Source organism: Ixodes scapularis, unplaced genomic scaffold, assembly GCF_016920785.2.
Source record: "Ixodes scapularis isolate PalLabHiFi unplaced genomic scaffold, ASM1692078v2 PGA_scaffold2__306_contigs__length_199485367, whole genome shotgun sequence".
NCBI lineage: Eukaryota > Metazoa > Arthropoda > Arachnida > Ixodida > Ixodidae > Ixodes > Ixodes scapularis.
Window position 1 is genome coordinate 134,679,887 of NW_024609857.1, and position 24,119 is coordinate 134,704,005.

A 24,119-nucleotide genomic window follows, 5' to 3' on the forward strand; every position below is an offset into this window, starting at 1 on the left:
ATTTTTTTTTGCCCATACACTATATTAAGAGCTTTGCCTCTTGCCATAAAAACCTAAACGACGAGATGGTTACAAATATATTAAAAATGTTTGCTTTTCTATAGTGACTTAAAAATATGAAAGACTAGAATTATAAATGTATATTCCAAACATTTGCTGCCTCTAGCTCAAACTGATTTTGCAGTTTTAGTGTTAAAACATTATGTGCAGTCTAAGGAACAAAACGAGCAAGCAACAAGAGTGAGTGAGCGTCCCAAGCCACTTGCATATGGCACCAAAATCAGCGCTCCCAAAATGACATTTTTATAAATTTAATATACCTTGACTAAGAAACTACTTATCCGATTACACTAGAACTTTTACACCTTATAATAAAATATTTTGCCAATAGTTTGAACCGAAATGTTTTAAGAATTCACTACACTATAACGTAAAAAAATTTTAAATATAAAAGTTTTCCCCTAATGGCTTATGACTAGAAAACTATTTTTTTTCTTGCATGCTGCATGCTCATATTTATTTTCTTTTCGGTTCAGTTCAAAGCCAGTAACATGTAGAATATATGTGCCAAATTAAATGAGCATAGTTTTTTTTTTTTTTTTTTTTTTTAGAAAAGATACATTAAAAACAAGAACTCAGCTTGAGATGTGACACTCCGTTACTAAAAATATAAAAAAATGCTTTAGTAAAAAAGCAACAGAAAGTTAATTCCAATAAAAGTGCAGTTATACTCTGTAGCTGTGTGCAGTGCAGGCGAACGCAACACCAGGCAAAGAGAGAAAGGGCGAACACTAGGAAGGCGGGATGGGAGAGGAGGGCGAAGGAGGATGAGGGGACAAAGGGACAGCACTAGGAACGTTCAAGAAAAGAGTATTCTCTCCTCCTAGCCAGCCTTCTTATTACTTGCCCTTTCTCCCCTCGCTTGGCGTTGCCTTTGCCTGTACTGCACGCAACTGTTGTCACGGAGTATAAAATCTGCTGCTGCTGCTGCTCAGTGGTGCTTTCTGTTCTCGTCTCCCAGCAGCCTCCGGATGTGCGTGTTGAGCTGACCAAGTCTCAGGGCGGCCGACACAACTGGTGACGGGTTCCTCTCGATGTATGCTGCGAGGGCACCTGGAATATAATGTAATATTAAGTAGGTGACTGTACCAGTGGACGCAAGACCTTAAACAACATCCGAGAGAATTTTAAAAAAAAGTAAGGAAGAACAGAACACAGGTAAAAACTGGAACAGTTCCTTGAAAAAGAGAGCTCATTGCTACATCGATGCTGTCTTCACTGGGTGTTGTGGGGACTCGGGGGACATTAGATGGGTGGATAACCACAACAATATTTTGATTATTAACCTAAATTTGTTCATTAGCTTTTTAATTGGTAGTCTTACGGGCCATGTCGTAATTGCAGTTTTGAGGCAGCTAAAATTAGAGCCTAACCAAGGTGTCTACCAAATTGCTTTTTTTTTTTTTTTTTAATTCCCCGACTTTTCAGGTGTTCCATGACTATTTTAATTGAATTTTCTGACCCACAACTACCGACACCATAACAAAATATATTATAGATAGACACTATTCACAAAGCAAAATATTTTATTTACTTCGGAAGATGTGTAGAATACAGCATAGACCAAGCTTTACTGTTTCAGGGAGTTTGGTCCCAGTACCTGACCAGCATATCCATTTTTTCTCTCCGAGTTACTTTGTTCATAAACTCATCAAAAGCAACCAGCAGATATGGCACGCTAGAAAGGCTTGCTAGCAACTTCTCTTGAAAGTATGGGCCGATACCGTGACATATGGTATATCCCACTTTGTCTTTTCTAAGCTGCATTTTTTTGGCGGTCTCACACATCAACGGAAACAGCGAGGCAGATGCTGCCGCTAAACGGAAAGATCCACGAGTAACTAGTGTTCAAACACCACATGATCTCGGCCCCCTTTGTGACTTCGTTCTTCAATAAAAAGCCACCCACCAACGCCTTCACATAGGGCCTAAGAGCTTCCGTGGCGGTGGTTAGATGCATTGCTGGAGCCCTACAAGCACTATCGCTACCTCTGGACAAAATGCCCGTTGCTGTCGCGGAAGGCTAGTCCACATTTGTCGCAATCTTGAAAAATACGATTGGGATCTGGGAAACGCCTTGCAGATATTTCATAGCAGCTTGATGTTTCTTACCCTCAACATGAGTAGTAATCGCCCTATTCCCCATGTTGCTCAAGGAGAACTTCTTGCAGCACATTGTGCAGTAAGCTCTATTTGGATTATTTGGGACGGGCCAAATCCAATTTGCATTCGTTGATATGTCCGGGTTTGTCCAGTTGAAGTTGAAGGAGCACTTCCTCGACAGCAACATAGTCACTTTCACATATCTCCACTTCCGGAAACTTACACAATAGAAAGCACAACCCAAAGCGACAAACGCACGTGGCAGAGCTTGTAGAGTGCAGGCATCCAGTTGCATTTACAGGGAGGCGCGAAAACACCATATCTGACAAACGAATGGACCGCTAGGCGTGCACCCCTCAGAGGGTAGATGAATGAACGACGCCTGTTTTCCTCCGAGTGAGTGGTGACTCGCACCACCTAGTATCGGCTAGAGTATCTGTTTCTCCTCGTAATAGAGCAACACCCCCTGACTCGTCACAAACTAAAGAAAATGGCTGCTGCTACTCTGCTTCACTAGCAACTGTGAGTACATCTTGAGCCGCCATACTTTAGCGTTGCTACTCTAAGGTGTAGCTTATTTAGTGGCTTCAGAGTGTACTAAAAAAATGATGAGCCGCCAGCTTCGCACATGCTCTTGTGTGAAGCGCAGCGCGTGGAAAGTTGCCATGGCGGAACTGCGACTGTACCCGCCCGTCTGCGCCCGTCAGCTTGGGCGGGTCGTGTCGTGCCTAGGGGGTTGCGACGCCGCACTTGACTGCGCTCAAGGCTATGCCTGCCCGTGCCTGGCGCTTCTAGCGTAAGCGGGCAAGCATGGGATAAATTCTCTGACTCCGCAATCTTTTTGGAAATTTCCCTGACAATTCCCTGACTTTTCCAGGTTTCTTAAAATTCCCTGACAATTTCCGGTTTTCACCGTCGGTAGACACCCTGCTAGCCCAACCTAAAACAATTTGCAAAATGGGACGGGACTTTGAGATATTTATTAATGAAGTTTCGTTGTCTATTCACCTGATTCAAAACGCAAGAGGATAGAGCATCAGAAGTTGCAAACTGATCAATGCATAAAAAAACGATGCAGCCATTTCACATAGCTCGTGACTATCTCGACAGTTTGTAGTTGGTGGATGGGTTGATGTCACACCTCCAAGACAATGATGTGATGAGGGCCCGAAACCACTACAGGGGGAAAGGGCTACCGGAGCTTCCCCCCAAAAGAAAAGAGTGCAAGTCCTAGATGAGAGGCTTCGCCGGCGTTGGGTATATGCATTTCCCGAACTTCGTTTGCACTTTTTTTATGTGTTTTAAAATCCCAAACGTAATTAGAGCCACATGCTTATATAGCGACAGTCCCCCGGTCATCGGGACACCATTGCTTGGTTATAGGGTGCAAAAGTAACGACAGAAAGCGTTGAATACTGTCCAAGGACCTATGTAGCTTGCACGGAATCTGTCAATGCGATTGCAGCTGCAATGTCCTGAAGCTCCATCGCTTTCCACATGACTTTTTGTAACTTTTTGTAACTGAATTTATCCTAATATTTATGTTTTGAAGTGGTCACACTGGCTCGAGTTTATCATCTACAATACTTAGTCGAAGGCTAATTTCTGCCGCCGGGTGTGACTGGAAATTGTCGATAAGTTAGTTCTATCGGTTTTCCTGAATCGCAATCTCCTGCGTGATACCAGAGCGCCATGAACCCATGCTGACCATCACAATGCGAATAGATTCTTCTTATTTTCTAAATTTGCACACAATGTAACTGGAAAGAAACCTTCAATTTCTGTTGCTGAAAGTTGAAACATGCTCATGCATCCATTTTGAATCGTTGAATCATTGATTGACTTTTTCAGCAATAGGCCCATCTCATCTTTGCTATTTTCAGTTCTCGACAAAAGACACTCGTCAACACGTTTTATTTGAGGACCCTGTATCAAGAGTGTGTCTTTTTTCGAGAACTGAAAACGGCAAAGTCGAGATGGGCCTATGGCCGAAGCGAGACGACCAATGATTTACCGATTCGAAATCGATGCATGAGCATGTTTCAACTTTCAGCAACAGAAATTGAAGGTTTCTTTTCAGCTACATTATGTACTGAAATTTGAAAATAAGCAGAATCTTGTCACGTTGCGACAGTCGACATAAATTCATGGCTAACTGGTATTGCGCAGGAGATCGCGATTCAGGAAAACCGATAGAACTAACTTATCGGCAATTTCCAGTCACACCCGGCGGCAGAAATTAGCCTTCGACTAATTATTGTAGATGATAAACTCGAGCCAGTGTGACCACTTCAAAACATAAATATTAGGATAAATTCAGTTACAAAAAGTTACAAGCTGAAACAACACTTATCACAAGAAAGCTTGCAGGCACCTTGCGAGCGTACCCCATGTTCATCGACGGTACAGCGTTAAGTTCGGTGGACGCTCCATTCACAAAATGTTCCGAGCACAGAGGATGGTATTGGGGAAACGTCTTTTCGGTTTACGGATGCAACCCACTGCCGCCGGAGATCGGGGTCATGTGGAAAGCGATGGAGCTTCAAGACACTGCAGCCACACTCGCATTGCCGGATTCCGTGCAAGCTACATAGATCCTCGGAGAGTATTTGACGCTTTCTGTAGTTATTTGTGCACCCTATAACCGAGAAATGGTGGCCCAACGACCACAGGACTGTCTTCAGTGAAGCCTGTGGCTCTAATTAGGTTTGGGAGTTTAAAACAGAGAAGAAAGCGCGAACGAAGTTCGCGCAATGCATACAATCAACACGGGCGAAGACTCTCATCCGGGACTTCCCCTCTTTCTAACACACCAGCAAGTGAGAAAGTACCGGTAGCTCCTCCCCCCTTTCCCATCTTCTCTCCAGTCTCAAAATGGTGCCACCCACCATAAAACAATCTATACATGAGAGCATGACGCTTGCTCATTGAAAATGAGGCATCAGAGCCCCTAACAATAGGGGTACGGATTTTTTTCTTTGTGATGTTTGATTTCATGCCTTATAACTACATAAATTTATCAATCCCTACTTCACTGTCGGGGGAAAACGGTGGCCGAGTGGCCTAACGCGTCTTAGCTTGGAGCATGTGGAGCGAAAGCTCGCGATGAAGAACCCAGGGATCTTGGGTTCGATCCCTGCCCTGCCCGTTTCAATCTGGATGAGCATCGTACTGGCGCGCATACGTGTAATCACTGCTCTGCGATGCACGTTAAAGACCCCAGGCTAGCAGTCATGCTGCACTGGTTATATGGCTCATTTACGGCAGAAAACTTAGAGCCAATCTGAGGCAGACTGACCTTTCGCTGTCTCAACGAACTCAACACAATTTGCCTTTTATTTACTTCACTGTCGAAGCCTGTAGAGAAAGGTCACTGCAAATGCATTTCGTGTATGATGCCTCAAACTTCATTGAACTTTGAGTAAAAATTACCGTTTTTTGCGCGCCTAAAAAATTTTGTGTTGTTTTCATTTGTACCGATACCTGCTTGATTTTGTTTGTACCGTACCCTCATGGGGATGGGCAGTATTTTTAAACTAAAAAATAAATAAATAATTGCTGGCATAAAATGTGCCCTTGTCGCTGTACCACTGTTGGGCCTGAAAAAGCTGTGATGCCACTGCCACGAAACTGACCTCCTGGAAAATACAGTCTTGGAGGGAAAACAGCAATACTTAGTGCTGTCATGACTAGTGGCAACCAATCTTTGTGCCTATAAAAGGCTCTTCGTACAAGGTTTATAGACATGTGGGCGGAAAACAGTCCCTTCAGCTGACCAGTGCCGCCACGAAAAGTATATTTTTTCGCATATGTGGAAAGGTACTACAACCTTTGGCTCACACAGTTACTTTGGAAAGTGGCACACATGATACCTCAACCCAGAGCTTTCAAAGGAAAGCTCAACAGCTGGGAGTTGAGATTTTTCCACGCAGTAGCAGTGCGGCCCAGATTAGAGGGGAACCTCAATTACACATCCCTGGTTTATGCGACGTCCTGCATTTCACAACGAATTAACACAGTCCTGGCTAGCTCCCCATAAAAGCAATGTCCGTATAACACGTTGAGAGATTCACCTGTCCTTCCTCATACGATGACCTGCGGGAAAACACTGAGAACCAAACAATGCAGGTGCACACAGGCACGCGAGTCTCCCAAGCAGCAGCAGCGAAACATTCCAGAGATTCGTCCCCATCGTTAGAACAGTATGTCCTACGTTCTCCCCTTGCGCCACCGCTCTTCTCTCTTTCTACTTTGATTCCCCTTTCTGTCTTTCTTGTTCCATGAAAGAATGACAATGTTCAGTTTCCTGCCAACTCCTGCTCTGCTATTACCTGCATTCTCTCCGTGCCTCTGCCATTGATCTGTCGCGCTCGCTCCTGTCTTTGCAAAAGTTAACAAGCTCAATGCTCGAAACCTTCTGGTTGTCTCCGGTTCCACACGTTTGCAGCACGTGCTGGCACACTGCGGCGCACTACTACGCACGACGATGTGTAGGAAATGGACCGCCCTGACGCTAGAAGAAATATATTGAATCGTCGAAAAGGCAGACAAAAGAAAGGAAGAGACTAACGTTTTTAAATGAAAGTAAAAGAATGCTTACTTACGGCGAATATATTTCAGTTTTTGAGGAGTCAGGGCTTGCCTTCCCAATGCGCCACTTTTCAAAAGACGACGGCAGGGGGTCCCTGTGAGGCTTCTGTTCCTCAGGTTATCCGGCCATAGCGCTCTGCAGATGTCCCGAACGAATATGGAGTCCGTGCCTGCATCCATCAGTGCTTCCATGTCACCGGGCTCCAGAAATGGCTGAAAGTAGAAATGGAATGCATGTGATCCTATGCTTAGACCTGACATATACACAGAAAGGTAGGAAGAGCCCTTAAAGGGGCCCTGCAAGGACTTTTTTTACTGGTTTTTAATTTGCACCGAACCTGAGCGCACTGAACGTAGTAACTTAGTGAAACTTTTCTTTTCTCGAAATTCGCTTTGTTTTAAAAGTTATAGGCAAATTAAAATTACAAAAACAAGCAAAAAATAAGCTTCCTCATGACGTCCTTGGTTGCTTGAGTGGCCTTGAACTAGGGAAGGGGTAGTGGGCTCAACGCGGGAGCTCACGGCTGCCACACTCCGTGTCGACGGCGCGAGAGGGTGCCACTAAAGCATGTTCTGGTTAGGCTGTATGCAGCGGGCAGCCAGAGCGGCTCTCATTGCATTTGCTGCGCGATTAAGCACTAATTCGGCATGACACCTCATTGGCCACAAACGACAGCAAACACGGGGTGAAGATCAGTTCAGAATGGGAGCCACTTCGCGCTGCCATACCGCGAAACGGCCAAACCTCCGAGCGTTCCGAAGGCCTTCGGAACGCTCGGAGCCGGTCGGATCCTCATATCCATACGACCGCAGCGCCGCCGCGTACATCCGGGACCTTTCTGTGTCGGCGCCTGATCCCACTACTTTTTTCTAGTATGTGCCGCCTTTTCCACCGCTTGGTGGCGGGTATGTCGACAGGTCATTTCTTGTTTCCGCACTTTATAAACAGCATCTGTTTCTTTTCTGATCTAAAATAGTGAACAAAAACTACTTTTATAAGTAATTGAAACGGTTCGTGCCACTTATATTTTGTAGGTCGACTAAAAAGAAGCTTTTAGCGGCTCTGACCAGTGGTAAGCCTAGGATCAAAGACGTTACATTTTGCGTGCTTTCGATACCGCGGGTCGCCCTCGTCGGTGGAGGAGGTTTCCGCGTCGTCCGGTTAAAATATGACGCACTGATATTTAGTTACTCTCTCCGTGCCCGCTGGCTTGCCCTAACCCCAAGAGACGTGGAAACCGCAAAAAAGGTAGACGCTTAAATAAGATTGCAAGGCCCCTTTAAATTTCTACCTTCTCCCATAAAGTATGAGGCCTGTTTTCTTTTCTGAGGAGATAAACTCCCTCACCAGCTTTTTTTGGAAATACGAACACAGCCAGAAGGAAGGGGGAAACGACACTGAGGAGAAGGTGGCAGCTTGAGCAAGTTGGTGATGCATCGTATAAGCCTACAGTGCAAAAACGGAATGAATACACAAAAAGATAGGGAAACAAAATAACAAGGACGGTGCACTCTCTCTGTGTACTTGTTTTGTTTCTGTGCTGTAGGCTTATATACTGAGGAAAGATTTTCTGCCCAGCAGAAAGTGACCTTGCATGTATATGATGATAGAACTATCTCACACAAGCAATTAAAATACTTATTAAATAGTACCGTATAATTGCGTGTAAGGGCCGCACCCCCGTACTTAGGACAAAATATTTCAAAATAAAATAAGAGAAATTATTCATGTATGCACCGCACCCCCTTGTTTCTGAGGTGCGCCGACTGCAATGCATGAAAGTTTCTATGAATATATATCGCTAGGTGGCACTAGCCACCGCCTGAGCACGTAGCAGCACGTCTCCGCGTCCCCGATATTTGCTCTCCATTCATCCGTATCACCGTATGGCACAATGGCTGCCGACCTCGATCCTGTTTGGCCGCACCGTCGGGATGCGTTTATGTTGCGGCTGGAAGACATTGAGAAAAGATGAAGGATATGTCAGCTTCCGTGGCACGCGCGAGGAATGGGGATTCAGCGGGCTCGGTTCGCGCGTGCACTCTGGTTTCTGAACGCCACTGTACGCTCTTGGTAGGTTTTCTTTTGTTCTTTAGTTCGTGTCAAAGCGTCGTGATTTGTCTGCCTTTTCGCGCAATGAGAGCTATGGGCAAGTACCACTTCAACAGTCATACGGGATTCAAGTCGAAAGTTGCTGCGCATGCTATCAAGTACAAAAAAAAAAAGATGTGTATAGCGCAGTATGTAAACTAATTAAATCCGACTGACGATTCAGTCCGGATTCTGGAGTGAAGGCGTTTTCGACCAGTGCACCAGACCCAGAGCACTTGCATCAAATCTTGCATCAGACTTTATCCAAATGCTAATATCTGAACAGGCTGGTTCAGACATTAGCGTTTGGCTGCGCTGTGTCCGCTTGCAACGAGATGTGATTACGAGTTGCCTTTGCAACCCTTCAAACAAGACAATGGGGAGGTGATGCGCTGCATGATGCAGCGCGACGCGATGCAATGCAGCGAGTCAATGCAGATGCTTGAAGGTAGAAAAGGAAGAGGTCGAAGCTGTTGCTGCCCCATTCCACATAGTCACCCTCAGAAGAAAGGGTCAAGTCGACCTTGAAACGTTGTGAACCTCTTTTAAAGGTGTTATGACACGCCAAAAGTAAAATATGAGAAAACAATACTGCTAGGACCCATTGTACGTTCCTATAATTCTGCCAAGTTTGTTTTGAAAATGGCGCGATAGTTTTGTGGATAAATTGATTTATATGCTGGTCCTTCGAAGGGGCGGATCCAGGCGGAGCGGGAGGCTGGTGAACTAGCCAGCCTCCCGTGCGGCGCCCCCTTGCACGCACTCGCGGACTTGCCTCTCTTGGGAGTCTCGAGCTTCAGCTTCCTCGTTTACCTTCCGCGTTTCGAGCATGTGGTTCATGACGATTACGTCTACGGCACTGCTCGCCTTGTCAAAGTGTTCAACATTGATCGCAGCAGCGATGAGAGTGATTGCTATCCAGAGATGTTGGAAGCTGTTCATTTTGACTGCGATCCGCTGGCGACCAGCTCCAGCGACGGCGAGTTACGGTCAAACTCGCTGTGGTCACCGTTGTCCGGCAATATCTCGCAAGTGCATGCAGGGTGGAAGGTCAACAAGCCGGGGGCGAGAGCGAGAATAGCGTTCGGGTTGCCGAGTTGCATGAGCAGTTTTGATCGTACCGCGGCAAGGAGAGCTTGGGCGATCATGGGGGCGCCTAGAATGAGAGAGTGCATCCATGATAACGTGGTTTATCGACACCATTGTGTGACTAACTTGGGCAGCGTTGCCTCGTTGCTAAATGAAAATGAAAAAAATTTGTAAATTGGTTATTGCAATTATTAGAGCTATAAAAATTTCGTAATTTGGTGTATATACTAAGTAGCCTTTGAGCATTTCATTTGAAGAATAATCTATCCGTTTAATTTTTGTGTCATAACCCTTTAAGTGTTTTTGGGTTGGAGTTTTTTTTTTCCCCCAATTGAAACCAACACTCTTTCGCAACGTCACTCTTGATGCACTTCTTTTTCGGAGACCAATAAAATGAGAATGCAGATAGTGAGGCTCCGTTTTTCTCGTCCATTTGCAAGCGCAAAAATAGGCGCCCTAAAATTCAGTAAAGCATTGAGCGGTGTGCTAGTACCCCAAAAAGATAAGAAAACACATGTTCCTAAAAACAACAAAAGAAAGCTGCCTTTTTTTTTTAAGGCAGTTTTTGAAGTCGTTTTAAAACAAGACCAGCTTCCCATAAGAACCAGCCATGGTGTTGCTCTGGAGTGCAAAACAGAAGAACAGGTCCCCCATATTAAAACGTTTTGCAACATTAAAGGGTAACTCGGGTCCATAGTTTTGATTTTGGGATTATGACTGTTCTAGCACAGTCAGCGTCCGTGAATTACAAGGTGTAATTTGTTTTTCGGTATTGTGCATACTTTTAAAGATATCGACGCCTCAAAAGTTTTGTCTGGGGCGTGGTCAACAAAATCGAAACTAGCCGCTCGAGGCCCCAGCAACACTGGACATCAGTCGCTAGGTGGACTTCACGTTATCGTCGTTCTTGTTCAACGAAGTGCTTTAACGAGTATGCGGTCCAAGCGGCACCTATGTCTGTTGCGCTAGCCGTTTAAAGATAAAAGGTAAGTTGCTTTCATTTTAATTCTGTATACGTGGTAGATACCCAGCATATGTAGCAATAGTTAGTGCGTATACCCAAAATCTAGCGACTGGCAGGCGAGTGAACTCGCTCGGTGTCGATGTAGGATACCAATCTCACTACCCCTCTGCTTCGACTATGGTAGTGGGTATGGCGTACGCCAAATTGAATACCGTAGTCGTTTATTTTGCTAAAACGGCGGAAATAACTTTCTGCGGCAAAATACCCTATTGCTTGTTGCTGTTTGTATGAGCGGTGGAACGCGCGCACGGCAGGCGTTGATTAACTTTTTGTAAAGTTAGTTAATTAATTACGTTTGAAAAACCTAATTTGCGAAAATATCAAAGAAAAGGCTTGCCGCACTCATAAGAAACACAAAAAAAACTTGTGATTGGAGCTAGTTAGTGGTTGTAATCTACATGCCCACCATTCCCCATTCAACGAAGCGTGAATGCTCCATGTTCAACACTGCATTTGACAATGACTGCTTTATTGATCTAGATACTTTTATCATGTTTACCTTTTGTGCAGGACATACCACTTAGTAATGCGAAGTTCATTGCTATGTTGACTGCATGTTTTACCTTATGTCTTCACTGTGGTTCGGCTGGAATCATCCTTTTCACTAATTTAATGCAGGACAGATATCGGCAACCCACAAATGCTGCTTTTTTTAAAATCTCTGCCTCCTTTCTCCATATGGGATAAAGAAAGCTTTTTATTTTGAATCCCTGCGTCAAGGTCGTGTGCCAATTTCCACACTGGGCGGGCTTTTTTTTTTTTTTTGTTTTTTTTTCAGCAGACACGTTGTTTAGTGAAGACATCGAAGGCGACGACAGCTGGAGCCTTAACCGATGTGCACATGACCCACTGCCACATGCTGACGAACTTCGCAGGAAGAGTGCTTCTTCGGTGCGCGAGTGCGCACCGAATTACTCGCTAAAATGAGCCTTGGAGTCCTCACAAGCAAATAAACAAAAGGCTATGCTGAAGCTACACGAGCTAAAGATAAAGCAACGGCTAAACACACCAAGCACCAGCCGAAGCAGCGGCGGTAGCGTCTCAAAGAAGCACACTTTCCCCGCTCGACCACGCAACAAACAAGCCCGTACGAACCAGGAAAAAAAAAAAAAAAAAGAATGATCATGACGTCACCGCCCGAGGTTGCTTTAGCGATCGGTGATCCGCTGGCGGCCCCCTAAGGAGCGGCTGCTCGCAGCGGGTCGCATTTTTATTATTGGCATTAGTTGAGAATACGGCGTCCCCTTGACGTAATATTTTGGCTGGGGTCGTATTCTGTGTCACTAAAGCGATACCAGTAATTTGTTTCCTTTTTAACTTTGGCCGGAGTCGCCCTTTAGGTTCCAATTAAAATAATTTCTTTTCTGCCAAGAAATGGCAACGCAGATTTGGTCCACTGCCATTTGTTGACATCACACTAGAAGCCGAGAATTGGCTCAGCACGTTTTCGGAATGTTGACATCTCAGATATTTTTTTCCATCGATAATCGCTGCGCTACTTACCCTTACATTAGCTGTCAGATATTCAGTTATAAGTGCAACATTTTCAAATCCCAATCTCACCGACAGATGGAGCAGTTTGTGAGCAGCCATTTGCCACACGCAGCTCTTTGCCTGGCCACGGCATGGAACTAGTCAGTGAAAAGTCAAGAATGAAGGGCGAGGGAAATTGAGGGTTGGGAGGAGGAAGTTGGTGGAAGGCTGGAGAGAGGGGGATGCTTCCTCCTCTCCACCCTTCCTTTTTCTCGCCCTTCGTTCTTGAACTGTCATTGACTATAGGCATACACAAAAATTATTTCACCTGAACTTCAGCAGCATTGCCGGGAAGCACTACAGGCTCTTCCTGGGCTGGCGGTGCGGCTGGCACTTGCTCTTGTACTTCGATTTCTGGATCCGCCAAGACTGGCGGTTCCAGAAGCGGTGGTGCTGGGGCTTGTGGAGCCAGGACTGGTTGTGGCAGAACTGGTTGTGGCAGAACTGGCGGTGGCAGGGCTTTCGGTACTGGTGCTTGTTCTGCCGAAGCTAGTTGTGGGGGGACTAGTGGTGGCAGGATTGGCCGTAGTGGAACTGGCTGAGGCAGGACTGGCGGTGCCAGGGCTTGCGGTACTGGTGCTTCTGGTGCCAAAGCCAGTGGGGGGACTAGGGGTGGCTGTGCCAGGTATGGTGGTACCAAGACTGATGGTGTTGGGCTGGCGGAGTCACCTGCTTCATTTGAAACTTTCAATTAGATCCCCAGTCAAACTTGTGCCCCATAAAGTATCTGTGTGAAGTCTACAATGCTGAACCTTTTTCTAAAGATCCCACTTACTAGTCTCAACAAATGAATCTGAGAAACAGGAAGCCTCGGGAATAATCTCCACTCCAGGCAGCACGGCTGGGCGGGTAACCAGCAGGTCTGCAAATGTATTTCCTCTTTACATTACCGAGCAAGACACACAAAAAATCGCCCCTCAGTAAGCAGGGGCTACTTGCAAACCGAGCTGATGCATGTACCGATCACCAGCCATCAGCGGACTGTAAGCCATATACAAGAAGAGACTGCTCAAAAACATTACAATGCAAACACCCCAAGTTTCATACCGAGTCCATAAAACCCGAGTCCATAAAAGGCACACAAATATCATTCATAAACCTTTTACACTAACAGCTGCCTTTTGTAAGTTTTGTGGGGTTTGCAATGTCGTCTGCTGTCGAGCGTAACCAATGTCAACCGCGCACGCATGGGCTTTCTGCAAGGTGCACGGGAGACCTCTGTGCGAGGAGGAAAGGTTTCTGTGGTGACCCTCGCTTTGTTTGTCGTCTGCCCGATCTCACCGTTCTGGGCAATTCGAGTTGAGGGCTCCAAAAGCCAGTGTGGCTCGCGACAACCGTCCAGAGGAAGCCTATTCACTGCAGACCAACAGCAAAGAGAAGACCCGTCCCGCACACACCGAAGTACCACTGCAATTACAGCAACAGCTGCATTAAGGACGTTTTGCGGGGTTTGCAATGTTGGCATCGGCGTCGCGCATAATCAATCTTTGCCGTGAAAGCAGACAACAGCCTGGCTGAATGTCGCCGTCGTAGATCACCCTCCTCGCCGGTACAAACCTATGGAGGCCACTATGAGTCTGTCCCGCAGTGGCACCATTATCAACCTTGTTTTAGCAAAGGACATTACGACGTTCATCGAATGTCCTGCATTCCCAACCTACTGCAGCAATCACCGAGCACTTGTGGCAGTTGTTGGTGCCACTACCCACGTCAACGACCAGACCGCTTGCCTAGCGACTGGGTGTCTGCGTTCTTACTACCGCTGCAAAAGGACAGCCTTCATCCTTTCTGTCACAATGTGCGTCAACACAATGCTGCCCCCACACTAAAATAATATAAAGCGGTATGCACATCACTGTCGTCAGACTATGCTCAAACATTTAACTCGCACTACAGTAAAACATCTGACCACTCTCGCTGTTTTGGAATCTTTTAGTTCTGATTAGGGTTGTATGTGTATTAAAATTTTTGTGCAAGAGCTTCAAATACGGTATTTGATATTCGCTGCTATATTTTGCCCATATTTTGGCAAAATGTAGCAGCGTGTAGCAGGGTTAGCCCCTTGGCGCAGTTTGGCGCAGCAATCACATGACTGGAGTCACGTTCAGGGCGCAATTTAGCGCAAATGGCGTAGCACTTCCGTCACTCCATACACACCTGCCATGAACCCCAGCTTTGACCACACAAAAGATGGTCGAGCGTAAATTTTTTTTGAGTGCTGCAGCACTTCAAGCTGGGTGAATACCAAAATAAACTAATTGGCTAGTTATTCAGACAACCGTAGATGCAGACAAGTTCTGCTTTGTCCCGATGTGTCCTAATTCATGTCTTTCATCATATACCCTACTATTTCCATCATCCTGATCATTCCAACTATTTGTCCTTAAAAAGTGAACACTCGTACCTGGCTGTAAGAAACCTTCCTATATGGCAGGTCAAACGAAACGAAATCTCAAAAGCAATAGGCTTAATTTCATCTGCAAAGCACCCTTTACCGGAACGGCTGAAGTACCAACTGTATTATGCGCAGATATATACCAAGGTTTATTACTGCTTTCTTGTCTGGGGTCAGAAATTGAGGACAAATATCACACATCTGCATTTATTACAAAAAAAAATCTGCTCGTCTAATGCACAATTGTGCTTATGACGCACGCACCGCTCCGCTTTTTGAGAAGTATAAAATTTTAAGCTTTGAACATCTCTACATTTATAAACTTCCACCCTACATATTCCATGACCATAGACTTCAACAACCTAGCTATCCATCTGCATGCACTAGACCCGACCACCATGACATTATTTGGACTAATTAACCAAAATATGTTAATTAACTTTTTGATTAGTGGTCTCATGGGCCATTTCGCAAGTGCAGTTTTAAAGACGGCAATTATAAGAGCTTAATCAGATTAAAGCAATTTGCAAAAAGGCAAGGGGCTACTTGATATTTATCTATCGACTTTTGCATTTTCTTCGCCAGATTAAAGAACCGCACGCAGCAACAGTGCAGGATGCGGAGGGCGACGTACCCATTTTGTGCACTTGTCATTACCTCGACGGGCGAATTTGCCAAGAACGCGCTGGTGACGAGCCGCCTGAAACGACTACCGTGAAATTTCCAGCAAGCGCCCCCACTTCAGCAAAAGCCCCCCCCCCCACCCCACACAACTTCACTGCTAATTTCACATTTTCACGCCGTTCCGGGAAAGCGCCCCCACTCCCCGCTACGCACCCGGATCACGCACCGTGCTAACCACGCCCAAGCAACACTGGCCTGTGAAATTCAGTCCAAGAATCCAATCCAACCTTACTTTGCAGCCCTATCGCCACGCGCCACTCTGGCTTTGTTTTGGAGGTGTCAGATCGGCTATGCATTCTTACAAAACGTATATCAGACGTCTCAACACATCAAGCTCGACCCGCTATGGGAATGGGACCAGAATTTTGAGTTTGCTACAGCCAAACTACGGGAAAGCCAAACTTCGACGAAAGGTAATAACGGTGCGCCGGTGTTCAGTGAATACGTGGACGACGCGCTTTTTGAATACCTGGAGCGCAAGAGAAGTGCAGAATGAGCCGTTAGCAACCTACTTCTTTCTGAGCAGGCTGTCAAAATAGCCAACGGCATGCAGTTGGGAAACATCGCGGAATGCTGCAGACTTTTTCTTGCGACCGACTCTGAGGAGTCTTTTGGTGGTTTTGAAAGTGAATAACGTAGCAGTGACATATCTTTGGCCTAATAAAGTCTATGTTCTCAGAGATAGATCAAATATTAAATTCGTGCGCATGCGCTTTTTTTCTTCTTCCGTCGGAAAAATTTTGTCGCCATCTTGAATTCGGTGCCATTCCGGGATAGCCAGCCCGCCCGCCCGCCCCCCCCCCCCCCCCTTCCAGGTAATTTTGACTTGCGTGGGGAGGGGGGGGGGGGGCGCTTGCTCGAAATTTTGCAGTATTTAACTGTTTTGTGCACTGATAGGTGCGCAACTTCTTGAGCTGTTACAGCATGTGGTTTTCGAATCAGGTAATGAATCCCAAAATTGCACCATTAGCATCTCAAAGCCCCTCGAGTTTTCACAACTTGTTTCAATTGGGTTAGCCCTTGAAATCACTCGTTTTAAAACTGCAATTCCAACATGGTCTGTTACACCATTAATTAAAAAATTAACAATTTTTTATTGATTAGCCAAAATATTGTACAATTATCCAGGGTTATCCAATCACCTAATGCCCGCCAAGTCACAGAAACACAGTGAAGATGGAATCCACGTAGCAGTGAGCGCCATTTTTTGAAAAATATTCTGATTGAAAAATATTTCCCAAATAACAGACAAATATTTAAAAACAAAGGGGACCTACATGTGCCTCTAACTGAGGAGGGAACTTGTCCGTTTTTCCTATTGTACCCAGTCTCAGTGGCACCGAAGGGCTCCTAAAGGAAAGAAGCATACCGATCCTGTCCAGGAGAGCTTCCTGCAGCCTCCTTGTCAGCTGCCGCTCGACCAGGAACTCCCCCTGCATTACCACGAGCTCTGCCCGCAAGGCCGCATTTTCCTCCTCCAGCTGGCTCTGAAGAGGGTTCATTCTCTCCTCAGGCTTTGCTGGCTGTGGCCCTTTCCCCTTGCCACTGTTAGGAACCTTGGGACCATCTCTCTTCTGCTTTTTTGGTACCTGTATATTAGGCCACAATAATATGAGCAAGAACTGAAATGAGGGCTTATAAGAATTACAATGTTTTGGAGCTCCTTTTTTGAGCTGCATAGATCGAATCAATAAATTTTACAAGAATGATTGTGACTTACTTCTTGCAGGACAGGATGGCCCCTGACATTTATGAAATGAAAAGCTATTGAATATGCGTAAACACCATCCTTACGACACCTAACAGAAAATAGATGCCTGCGCACTCGGCAAAGTTTGAGAGCCGGTCAAAGCAATCCACGTGCCAATGACATAGCGGAGCTTAGAACAATCAAACGGCAGCTGAAAGTGACTTTCCCTGCCTTCCGCGATATTGCACATTTTCTTGACTACTCGTCAATTGCATGACGACAACAGCGGAAAGGTGCCAGCTTCCAAGGCGGAGGCACTGGACACTGCCATCTTTTTGTTGTTGTGCAAACATATTTGGTAAGGTTGCATGAAAAGTAGCCAAGATAATGTAAAACATGGCTTGGGGGGCGAGGGGGGAGGGGGTCATTTTCAGCTGATGAATAAAATTCTGGTTTATGATTCTTACGCCGCTCTACAATCTTGGTGTGTGCGCTCTCCACTTCTAAGATGCCACAAACACGTAAAGGAAATCCATGTCCTAAAACCTCACTTTACATGTACGCTCAGAGACCATGACAACTACCGGCCAGGTGACGTAGCAATACATATGGCAAGACTGAGGCACAACATTATCAAAGGGGCTGAGGAGCTGTCCGAGATTGTCTATTTGTGGTTTTAACTCAATCTATATTAGAGCACGAGAAGCCATCACTCGTGATCGGCTGACAAGCGCCGTTCAACCACGTTCGGCCAGGCTCGGGTGGTGCCATCTGTAGGTCTGAGATGTCACAACCTTTTATCACATTTTTAAGGGGGTACGGAAACAAAAATTGAAATATTCAGATTTCGTTCGGAAATGAGTAAAGCATGACGGATAATAACCGTAAATGATAATCGCACGTTTGTATTTTGAACGACTGGCTATATTTTTCGTTCCAAACGGTGCACTCGAGCAAGCACTCGAAGAGAAGCGAACGGAGAGCGCAATGAGTCATGGGATATCCGGCGCAAACAAAAACAGAAAGATTTCCCGCGTTCGTGGAGTAGCAAGGCAGGCGTGGTTATGAGCTTTGCCCTTAATGGCGTTGTCAGCGTTGTGGTGGTGTCAATAGCGTCAGCATGTTACAACCGAGCCGTTCGAAGCACCCGTAATGTGACAAGCGTGTGGCTGGCCCAAGGAGCACGTAGCTTCCACAATACTGTCAGCTTAGGCCTGAACAGGGTGGTGAAAACAACTTTTGTTCGAGTTTTGAGCGACGGGCTAATCTTCTAGGGAGAAAATGGCGGTGTCCGGTTGCACGAACGAGGGTTCGAGAAAGAGGGGAGTCCTTCCTTTCCGTCTTCTTGGACCGTTTGGTACAATACGCGATTTGTGAGTTCAGCTAGGAGGAAAGCTAAGAAGGAAAATGTTGAAATTCCAAAGGGCGGCGCTGCTCCGAAGGAATCTGCTACGTCACGACTACGTAGCAAGTTCCCCAACGCTGCTAGATTACCTTCCAAAGAGGCTCCGCATGCATCCACGAGGTGCACATTGAAAGATTGTTTATTTAGCTTTAAAATTACGGAAGACTGGTGTTTTTGAGGTTAGGGTGCAACATGCAACACATTCAAGCTAGAAAATGAGCGCTGGAATTTCATTTCCCTACCCCTTTAATATTGAAGTAATGAGTTGGCTGCACACCATTGTAATTTTTTTTTTGATGCTTTGAAGCACCTAAATTGAGTTACAGCCATAAATAGACCATCTGACACGGGCGCTTTGAACCGTCGTTGAGTCTATGACAGTTAACACGCACACCACAAACCGAGGCTCTGTTAACACATTTAATATCCTGTACTGTTTAGACACCTGCAAGTTGTATAGCACCAATTAAGTTCAAACAATTTTCACTACCAGTATTATCTTTTTAATGATAAATATGCTATTAAATGTGCCGAAGTTGAAAACATAAAAATCGACTGCAGCAGAACTCTGCATCAATTGGAAAAAAGAAACAGTAAATCTTTTTTGGGTTATTAATCCTTGCAAACGTTTACTTTCATCAACGTGGTCATACACCAATTTTAACATTATGTTCTTTTCTACCTTTGTGAGCTGCAGGCTTTTTGCCTTGTGTGGCTGTCTTCAGTAAAAAAAAATAATTCCACAACAACTCTTTCACATTGACACAGCAATTTGAAAGTAATTACGATAATTTTTATTTAAATTTTTGCCAAACAATTTTCTTTTACTATATTTTGCCACCAAGGGGAGAGGCACAACAGCACATGCGCATCCGTTCTTCTGCAAGAATGACAGTCAGTTCCCGCAATTCTTGTATAGAAAATGGCGTACCATTGCGATTCCCACGATTACCAGCAACCTCCACCCTTCCCCGCGCCCCGTTGTTCGGCAGCACCAAGAGTTGCAGAGTGAATTTTACGACAGTGTGAAATGCGGGACATTCTGAAGATTCTGGAATTTCTCGCATGACGCAAGACACGAGCCCTTAATGCGGGACAGTCCCACAAGTGGTGGGACGGGTGGTCACCCTAGCCCCAACTGTGATTGAAACTGAACTGAGATGGTGCTACACGGCTCTCTAGAACCCAGTTGAAGCTAAAACAAAACTAGTTCTTGTGCCACATGATCAGTCTAATTGCTAAGGTAGTTTACTCGGAGACACACCTTTTATTTATTCATTATGTTCAATACCTTGTTGCTTTTTAGCGGCGTTTACACAAGTACCAAAACAGATTCAGGGCTAGGTTGCACATATTTTAGTCTAGGTGGTGCAAGCTACCGCCCGCAGGTTATAAATGGGCTATTTGCCCATTTATAAACCTGGTCCTTCTGCAATCTTCTCTCGTTTGGTGGCTCGTTTTAGCGGAAGCTCGGACGCCTAAACCTATTCCTTCCTAGAATATCTGCTGCTACAATTTTTTCGAGACGCCTCTCCCTGCATTCCAAAACAGTAAGCGCCTCGCAAACAATGGTCGACGGCAGTGGTCCCGCCGACAGGTGCCATTTGACTTCCGTTGGGGAAGTCCCTTCAGTTGAACTGAGGTAGGGGAGCTCAGTTGAGCTCGACTGCGGCTCGATGACAGTTGGTGCCGCTGTGTAACTCCGGCCGATCGCGATTGAGTCAACTGTCATTCACTCAATGGCAGTTGAGAGCACCCGTGTAACTAGGGTAATAGAAACCTTCTTAGTGCCCCTTAAATATATTGTTTCACTGTTAGCTGGCATTGATTTAGAAATATGTTTAAAACCAAAATTACAAAATTGTGCAAAATTTGGTGGCAGACAGAGCTTGCAAACATACGGAGACAAATAGGAGACGCTGCGGCCCCATTTTCTCTTAAACATTTTCGATAACTGCCCATAAATTTGTATTTTGTTGATGCAACGTTCTGAAACTTCGGCACTTTGCTTCAGCCGATAGGTCTACGTTCTTGGAGAGTTCGAGCTCGCCGTGATGTCTAGTTTACTGTTGCAGCCCGAAAAACACTGCTTGGTTTTCTCGCAAACTCCTTGCACTCTCTTGCCTAGGAACGCGGAGCGGTTACAGATATAGCAGAATTAGAAAAATGTAGTGTCTAGAGTACCGTCCGACGGCACTCTTGCAGAGCATTCAAGTGCCGTCCGACGGTACTCCACTCACGCGTTCAAGTGCCGTCCGAAAATCTCGTATTAAACGAGTTCTCAAAAAATTTTTTCTAAGCTGTAATGTAGCTTAGTGGTAAGATGTGTGCTCCCTAAGCAAGCGGTCCCGGGTTCGATCCCCAATGCGGGCTTATTTTTCTTTCTATTGCTCGAAAAGTTTGTTTTGTCGACGCATTTGGCGATACTTACATTTCTTTTTTACGATTAACAATTGAAAAAACGTATGTTGTTGACGAATCTTCGCTGAACAAAATGGTATGGGACTTCGTTTCTGGAGGTGCATGGGTGAAACTGGGGCTTGGTTTGCCGGCTGGACGTCGCGAAGCGGCGTATACGGCGAGGCCAAATGAGTCAATAAATTTGTAATTAGCAGCGACATACCGTCACCGCGAAGCGGCGTGAACGCAGGCGGGGGGCTGTGTCAAGGGGTGTCCAAACAGGACACTACAAAACGCACGACTCCGACAAATCGTCAAAATTGAAGCGGACGCTTCTATTTTTACGATTCGTCGGAGTCGTGAAAATTTTTCAAGGAGTCGTGAAAATTTTCACGACCACAACTTCTCTCCTCGCCTCCTCCACTTTTCTCTGACGTCGGTGCCCGTGAGATTTGACGTCACACGCCACCTGCGTCTGGCTCACCTCGCCAACGCGTACCGCAGTCGCCTCGGCTCGAAGGCCAAGGAGGTCAGGCTTCGGGTGGCTTTGGGACATTCTTGCGTCGAAGGGTGCGTTTCGGTCGCCCTGGCTCAGCTTTCTTTGTCAAAATCCACGTTCGTAGCTCAAAAAAAAATAAATAAAGTGCAGTGCGCAACAGTGAGACTTTTAATTGTATGTAGAAACACTGAGAACTTAAGAATATATCATTTATTTCATTAAACTCCAAACCAACCAGGTTTGTTTGTCTATGAGATACGTTAGGAACAAGAGCCACGGGAATCCAATCCAATCCACAGAAGTGCTGGAAGATGACAAGACTATGGTGCCTGGAACGCATCTCCGACTGGTGTGTTTACCGCGGCCAAAAAAAGTGGTCCCTTGATTTCCGCCTGATGACGTCATAGAAGCGTCATGCTGTCGCCGGTCGCGACCCTGGCGGTGTCTCAACAGCTGTCGTGTCTATAGCAGACGCCTGTTCTGCTGCAGGTCGCTCCCCACTGTGACAGTCCACAGTAGCAGCTGCCGAAAGTTGGGACGCCTGGGACGCCGTGACGACAGCGACACTCGCGTTCGCTTGCGCTTTTCGCCAGAATCCCTAAAGCCAACCACCGGGATTGCGACAGTCAACAGCATGACACTCCGGCTTATGTGACGTCATTTGTTGCCACTTGGGGACCACTTTTGGTGTATGGGCAGCATAGGACGCTTAACACACCAGTCGGAGACGCGCTCCAGGCACCATAACACGACCTTGGATACCACGCGCGCTCGCCTGGCTTGCCCCCTCACACTCTAATCTTTCCTTTCCCGTTTTCGGGACTTGAAAAACGGCGGAGGTCTTGAGCGATCGACCGACAGCCAACAAAGCGTGTGAGTGGCTCTCCAGACCCACGTGATGAGCGGAGCAAGGCCGCCGTGGAGGAAGCGAGGGGGAGATTTGACGGGGGAAAGTTTCCCCCCGGCAGCCTTGACGGAGGGAAATTTCCCCCCGACGGCCGGTAGCGGAGCGCGGCACGATTTGCCGGAGTCGTGAGTTTTGTAGTATCCTGCTTGGACAGGCCTTTAACGAGCTCCCGTGATACACGCGTCATCCGAGTTTCTTTCGGACGGCACTTGTAGGCGCGAGTGGAGTGCCGTCGGACGGCACTGTAGACAGAGCAAAAAATCTGTTGAGGTTACCATACAATACACACAAATACTTACTCTTGGTCGAACTTCAGTATTCTCAATAATGACGGGAATTGCTAGGCGGGCAGCTTGCATCTTCTTGATCAGATCTTTTTTGGTCTCTGTTACAATAAGCAAAAAAAGTATTGAGTACGTCAAAATAGACCGCAAACAGAAAAGTAATACAAGGCACGTTCGCCAACAGAAACCCAGATGTCATCTTTTGATTCTTTCTTGATAGCATCAGAAACATCAAATAACTAAGCGGGAAACAGGAAGTAAAGCACTCACCTCCGAGCATCGTAATATTAGCCGGATAGTAATTTTCCTCTTCGCCCGCCTCCGAGCGCCAGTAGGCGAGCTTCACGACTGTGGGATCGAGGTCGTCGATACTCGCCGGTCTAAACTTTTTTATCAAAGTTACCGGCAAAATCGATTTTTCGCCATCGAGGTATTTCACATACGCGTACATGTTTAGTTTCTCAACTGCAGTTTCTGGCAGCGCGCTTTCTGATCGGTTCACATTGTTTCCAGGCGCCGTGGAACTTTTTGGATTAAACGTAGACAACAAATGGATAAGGTTTTTCAGCAAAATGTTTCAACCGGTGGATGCAGTATTGTTAGCAAACGTACACAGCCGTACACATTAAAAATAAAAACTATTATAAGTGAAAGCAATTAAAATTAATTAGCCAGTGACAAAAATGAACTAGCAAAGCCAACAGAAAAAGGCACCAAAAGAACTTGTAAAGCCAATAGAATCCAATCCTCCTCGCCCCCCTCTCCTTTCTTTACCCCACCCCACCAAGCCCCACCCCCCGTGATATTGACGCATGTTATAGTTTCGCTTTCGCTTTCGCTTTCCTTTTTACGTTCACAGTGAAGCGAAGTGCAGGGGAGGCCTTTGTACACCGCAAATGAAACACTCGAACCAGCAGAGGGACTCCTTCAGCCAGGTGCGCGATTAAAGTTACCAGGCAATGCTTGTTGTCTGTGTCGAGTGACGAGGAGCTGAGCTGTCGGGCGCCGAAGAGCGAGCGCGTCGTAGTTGTCTGGTCACGAGCAGCGAGAGGGTGACCGCCACTAGCACAAAACCAGACTCGTCGGCTTCAGCCAGCCTTTCTAACTCTTGAGAATCATGGGGAGAGTGCACCGAAGGAAACAATACTTAAGGAAGAAGCCTTTCGTCGTGCCAAGATCCACACGGCATAACAGAGCTTTGCGGGCAAATCGTGCGGAAAGTACTGCCAGCGCCGAAACTTCCGCGGAGCGCCAGGATGCTCGCCCGGGTTCCTCACGCGAAGCTGGCGAGAGCCGTGACATCGAACAGGTCAGTGGATTTCCCCGTGTCAGGTGCGCGAGCGAAATTGGCACAACTCAACAAA

At 46.2% G+C, this 24,119-nt stretch overlaps 1 protein-coding gene across 1 annotated transcript; it reads right to left on the reverse strand.

Moving 5' to 3' along the window:
- Positions 1-210: 210 nt before the first annotated feature.
- On the reverse strand, positions 211-23,261 carry LOC115312306 (serine/threonine-protein kinase WNK2). Its single transcript, XM_042292030.1, has 7 exons — positions 23,026-23,261; positions 22,771-22,856; positions 16,940-17,159; positions 13,267-13,353; positions 12,760-13,160; positions 6,768-6,966; positions 211-1,113 (listed from the first exon to the last, which is right to left on the reverse strand). Exons 1-7 carry the CDS (start codon positions 23,204-23,206, stop codon positions 992-994), a joined length of 1,296 nt encoding a protein of 431 aa, XP_042147964.1. The 5' UTR covers positions 23,207-23,261; the 3' UTR covers positions 211-991.
- Positions 23,262-24,119: the final 858 nt, after the last annotated feature.

What these genes read in the sequence shown, in the direction of transcription:
- LOC115312306 (XM_042292030.1), bottom strand. Translation starts at nt 23,206, where the DNA reads ATGTACGCGTATGTGAAATACCTCGATGGCGAAAAATCGATTTTGCCG. An exon ending in TAATATTACGATGCTCGGAG is followed by an intron (nt 22,857 to 23,025) that starts GTGAGTGCTTTA and finishes TTATTGTAACAG; the next exon opens with AGACCAAAAAAGATCTGATC. An exon ending in AGATTCATTTGTTGAGACTA is followed by an intron (nt 13,161 to 13,266) that starts GTAAGTGGGATC and finishes CAAATGAAGCAG; the next exon opens with GTGACTCCGCCAGCCCAACA.